This window comes from Mytilus trossulus, chromosome 14 (assembly GCF_036588685.1).
Source record: "Mytilus trossulus isolate FHL-02 chromosome 14, PNRI_Mtr1.1.1.hap1, whole genome shotgun sequence".
NCBI classification, from domain to species: domain Eukaryota; kingdom Metazoa; phylum Mollusca; class Bivalvia; order Mytilida; family Mytilidae; genus Mytilus; species Mytilus trossulus.
In genome coordinates, this window is record NC_086386.1 from 26616668 (window position 1) to 26622712 (window position 6045).

A 6045-nucleotide genomic window follows, 5' to 3' on the forward strand; every position below is an offset into this window, starting at 1 on the left:
TTTATTTTTTTCCTGAAATTTTTATACCCTCGAGCCTCCTTACAATTAAAGTGATAAGAAACGAGTGACCGGTGAAAAATAATGTTCTTCCAATTCTTGAACCAATGCATACAAACATCATAAACTTAGTCTTCTGTGCACAAATTTCTCATTTTTTTCGAGTAAATTTCGTATAATCATCAATTTTTTTTCAATCGGCCAGTGTTGGTGTGAAAATATGGCAGGTAATTAAAGTTCGTGTTTTGAATCCGAAGTTTAATGATTGTCACCTGTTTGTCAACAATCGACATAAGATCAACAAAAAGCATGGAAATTGAGCACGTGTTTAACATGTAAATTCAGATAATAGTTTATTTTAAGGACATTCATGCGTATTGTGATCACCAGATTTTTACGAGGTGGGTCACACTGAGGTCACTTTGCATACGGAAAATATGTCGGGGGAATTGCTTGCTGGAAGCATGCAATGAAAATAAAGTAAACTTCTTCTAAATATGAATAAATTAAAGAGTTTTCTTCAGAAAAAAGTATATGTACATAAGTTTTATAATAAAAACTAGCCATTGAGTTATAAAAAACATATGCATTATTTTTTTTGATTTGAGGTTTCTTATGACTTTAAGTTATATATTGTGTGATGTCACTTTTACAGTTCTTGAGTTATGCCCTTTATAAAATTTATAGAAAATTTGCTAAATCTGATGTTTCCATCCTCTCAACTTGAGTTTGCCTCAACCAAATGGGGGCATCTGTGGCCCATAGACACTTTAGAAAATTCTGTATAGAATAGCTTTATAATAGATTTGTCAAACTTTATAGATATTTGATATTATCTAAATGTTGTAGGTTAAGTGCAATTGCTGGTGACAGACTGAGAAACAATAATCCAGGAATCACTGACCTGTCTGACCCTAACAGACCAATGAAAATAGCTGAAAAATTTACAGAAATGTATGACAATGATTGGACAGACAGTATGGAAGCCTTAGAGGATCTTGATCTTGGAGAAGGAGAATGTGTCAAAATATTACTACATTTTCTAACAGTAATATAGCTTTTTTTTAATAGTAGATTGTTGAAAGCATTTTGAATCACTGTAAACAACATCATTTGGGTTCTTAGTCATATTTTAGACCTTCAAAATAGCTTATTTCTTTAGAGTGGAAGTTTATTATCTTAAGTTCTCAAAATATTATCTTTAAAATCATTGAATAATTCAAATAATGTACTGTTTAAAACTATGAGTGCACTCACCATTGAAAAATCAAAAGAAAAATTATGTTTACTTTAAAACAACTTTGTTAACAAAATGGTATATATAAAAATTCTACCACTTCATCGAGTGTGATACGATATTTATCCACTCGAGACAGTTAAATTTTCAAATTTAAAACTCAAGGCTGGCCAAAAGTTTTAAATATTTAAAATATAACTGTTGAGAGTGGATAAATATCGTATTAAACAAGATTTGGTGGTGGAATCTGTTTCTCTAATGATTTTCAAACAATAAGCAGGCAAACTTTTTCCTTCTTTGCTACTGATATGCAAACAGATGTATTCTTTCTATGTTAGGTCATCAGGCATGGTCGCCTTTTTTCATGCTGTCACAATAGGAAATTCAGAGGAATACAAAAAAATTCCACGATATAATCAAATTTTAACCAATGAAGAACTGAGATCAAACAAACCACACATTGATTATTTTTTTTTATACAATGGGTGCAGAAAGGGATAAAATGACGAAGAATTAGAGAAACTTTAATAATACACCAGGTACTTATCTCGTGGTCATGAACTAAATGATTAAATATGAACAGAATTTCCCCAAAACCTGTAAGTTCAATTGATTTTTTTCTCACACAGTGTTTCAAAGCAGGTTGTTATATGTCAAATTCTGAGAACAGATTATATATACAAAGATTTTAAAGTGTTTAAAAACATAAAGAAATATCTTTGAAAGCATTTAAAAACTTCCAATATCCAATATATTGACAGGATTCCTATGAAGAGTGTGGAAGACTTGTAGCTGAATTAGACAGTCACATTTTAAAAGCTGTAATTATATCTACTTGTGAGCAAGACACAAATGAGGTAGGCAATATAATCTTTAGACAAAATATAAGATTAATCAAATATATATACTAAATGTAAAACAATGTTGTTGGTTTTTATGCCTCACCTACCATAGTAGAGGGGACTTATGTTTTCTGGTCTGTGCCTCCGTCCGTCCATCCTTTCGTTCGTTTGTTTGTTCCTCCTGACTGCCCCAACCATCATAGTAGAGGGGCATTATTTTTTCTGGTCTGTGCGTCCGTCCGTTCGTAAGTTCGTTCTTCCGTCTGTCTGTCCCTTTTCAGGTTAAAGTTTTTGGCCAAGGTAGTTTTTGCTGTCAGTGTACTGTGAACACATTCTTTCTTTTTTTCAGCTGTAAAAGCCTCTGACATTTATTGTTATAATCATTATGTATGGTGTCTGCAGCTCTTTCTACAAAAAATATTTAGAGTAAAAATACTTGTTAGTTATTAACATTTCAGTATAACTTATCAATTTTTATCTTAAGATTTTACTAATAGTTGCATATATTCATTTAATTGAAAATGTAAACATGTATGGAGAGTTGTCTCATTGGCACTCATACCACATTGTCTTATATTTATACATTGTTTATTAGACCCTTTCTCTAGAAAAGGGGTGAAGTAAATTGTTAAAGATAAGTTGTTAGTCTGTCAAAAGTTGGATTTCAGTATGTCATAATTATTTAAATTATAGAATCACCTAGTTTGTCTGTTTCTCTCCTGTCTTGTCTTGTCTTGTAGATATTTTCTTCAATAAGGGGAAAAAATATAGCATTGTGCTGAAGGTTCTTGACTGTAATATATAGAATTTAAAATTCTCATCTGAAACCACAAGGCAAAATCTTTTGTATTCTAAATAGGTTTATTGTGAATAACTACCTTTTTGAGTGATTCTTTACTGTGGAATTGATGGCATTTATTCAAAAAAACATTTTGAGATTATAGATGGAATTTAGAATTTTTATGAAAGGTTCAATGTACTAATTAAAAGCCCATAGAACTGTTTCAGTTTGGAACATGCATATATGGAACATGTTGACCTGATATTGAAATGGAATTGTATTCGATTTCATTTTTCAATTTATTTTGTATATTCAATTTGCTGGGCAGTCTTATAATGGAACTTAAGTGTCGTCCAAGACATTTGGTTTCCAGACATTAACTTCAGAGTATAAGTGTATACCAGTAGGTCTCTTTAAAATGAGACCACATGGTTTTATACTAGAAAAGGAAGGTTGGGATTGAATTTGGGGGTTATTGTTGTAATATTATTAACAATACCAATATTCCTGCACCAGATCTGCATTTCGACAATACATGTCTCTTCAGTGATGCTCGAGGCCAAACAATTTGAAACCCAAAGCTTAGATAAAAGATGAAGAGCTATAATCCAAAAGGTCCAAAATGTATAGCCAAATCCGTGAAAGGTTGTAACTGTTGAGGAATAAGGGGCAAATAAGGGTCCAAAACAAGGATTTTTCTTGTTTCCAGAAATATAACAAGAGTATAAGTCTATGGATCTCTATGAAATTGTACCATCAGCTTTAAATGTTGCTGTTCGATGTGAGCCAAGGCTCTAAGTTGAAGACCGCACTTTGACCTGTAATGGTTTACTTTTATTTACTTTTACAAGTTGTGACTTGGATGGAGAGTTGTCTTATTGGCACTCATACCACCTCTTCTTATATCTATTTAGATTTTGGATTTTGAGCCCCTTCATCAAACATTGAGGTTCAAAGGGTTCAAAATTAAAATTTGTTTTCATCAAATATTGTATTATTGGGGTTCTTTAATTGATATGCTGAATCAATCCATGTATTTAAATTTTGATATTGAATCACAATAGATAAATGTCCAATTTCATTTTTTAGGTTTTTAGACCACATTTATTTATTGTCAGAAACCTATAGTGTGTCAAATATACAATCACAATACAAATTCAGAGCTGTTTATAGCTTAAATGTTATGACCATACTTGCCCAACTTGAGGGTTGACCTTAGCAACTGTACTGTTAACGTTGCATGTGATAACTTTTTTATTTTAAGCTTTGTTTGATTTGCTGTATTGGTCAAATTAAATTTTGGTTTTGCAAATTAAGAGATTGTGTCATAGCTAATCAATCTTCCATTTTGTAAAGTTATGTATAAATTGAACATTATGGGTTACTTTTTTTTTGTAGTCTGGAGATAATAAACCACAAGATCAAAATATTCCTGCAGAGTTACTGAAACCAATGAAAGATTTAAGAAAGAAGTTGACTGAAAATAATGTTGAAAAATTACAGAAGGTATGATTACCTACTATTTTCCTATAGTATTAACGAAATGTTTCTCTTAAGTGCCTATAATTATATTAATCAAAGTCCCATGCTATTAATCATGCAATTATTATCAACAAGTCAGGGAAAAACACAACAACATTACCAACAGAAAAAAAGACACCCTTCCCCTGAAAAAAAAATCATATTTGGATGTCTTTTTCCAGTAACAACAGAGTTTTTTAGTCCACATTGATGTAATTCATGATGTCTCTTCCAAGAATGTAATCTTATGCTATTACAACTAATTTTTCTAGCAAATATAAAGTAGCTTGACTAATAAACCAGACATTTCAACCATTGAATTTTCTGTGTATGATGTTGATTCATCAAAGGAAATAAAACCGTGATAATAATCAAAAGTTTTGATAGAAATTAAGGCTGTGATTTATTTCTATTCTCAAAACCTAAGATTTAGATTTATGTTGCTATGCTATTATCTTAAATTTCTGGAATTTGACAGGCTTGCCCTTTTTATGACTGGAAATGCATCATATATAGAAATACTAACTCACTGATATACTTTATAAGATGTTTTATTGTAAGATTAAAGTCTTATATGTTCATTATTAACTTATTTAAACTTGCAGAAACTACCTGATTACTTAATGAAAGCACGAGACCTAACTGAGGAACATATAACAGCATGTTCTAAGTTTGTAGCAGATTGTATTAAGTATGCCTGGATGATGCAGATACAAGACCCACCAGTTTACATAGAGTGGGATTTCCCTAGTGATACAAAGATAGATACTAACATCTTACGCTCCTACACAAAGGCTGGAGATCATGTTGACTTTATAGTGTGGCCTGTGTTGTACCTACACAAAGATGGCCCTGTACTTAATAAAGGTGTTGTTCAGCCAAAGTCAGCAAATAAGTAAATGACAGCAATACATACATTTTAATGAACCATTCCTTAACGGTTATGCTTAGGGCATACCTACTTTTTAAAGTTTTAAAGTGTTGTAATAGATATACATGTTGTTAACAGTATATTGTTATGTTTATAAGTTATTCAGAATAAGATGTTTTACTTATAAAAAGGATAATGTTGGAATATTGTAGAATTTGCTAAAATTTTGTCAGGTTGTTAAAAATATTGATTGATTGATAGGTGTTTTAATGCCACCTTTAGCAGATAGGTGTTTTAATGCCACCTTTAGCAGATAGGTGTTTTAATGCCACCTTCAGCACTACTGTGCTATTGTGGCGGTTATTTTTATTGGTTGAGGAAGTCAAAGTCCAGGAGAGTACCACTCACCCTTAGTAGAAATGGTTGTCATAAAAAGAACTCTTCATCTTATTTAAGAATTGAATGCTTCTTTTTGTAAATTTATTGGGTGGTAAAAGCGTTGACCGAAGTACATTTTGTATGAAGCGCGGAAGCGCTTCATTCTTAAAATGTACGCACGGTCAACGCTTTAACAACCCTATAAAGTTTCAAAAAGAAGTATTCAATACTTATAATTACATTTTTTTAGCTAAAATCATGAAAACACGATTTTTATCCAGTTTTATTTAATTTACCTGTGCACTTTTTTGTGGGACCTCGTGTCATCATGCATGCTAAATGTTATTGTCTGATGCAATTGTTTACGGAATAACATGTTAGCCAATCAGAATAACGTATTATAATGAAACTTACATCT

At 31.4% G+C, this 6045-nt stretch overlaps 1 protein-coding gene across 1 annotated transcript in view; it reads left to right on the plus strand.

The window, feature by feature from the left end:
- The window catches only part of LOC134695794 (interaptin-like), a 67108-nt gene extending 61443 nt beyond the window's left edge, over positions 1–5665 (plus strand). Inside the window, exons 10-14 of the mRNA XM_063557203.1 lie at positions 847–1045; positions 1996–2091; positions 4256–4363; positions 4984–5510; positions 5567–5665. Coding sequence (XP_063413273.1) covers positions 847–1045; positions 1996–2091; positions 4256–4363; positions 4984–5277 — 697 coding nt within the window. The 3' untranslated portion in view covers positions 5278–5510; positions 5567–5665. The remainder of the gene's footprint in view (positions 1–846; positions 1046–1995; positions 2092–4255; positions 4364–4983; positions 5511–5566) is intronic.
- The last annotated feature ends 380 nt before the right edge of the window (positions 5666–6045 follow it).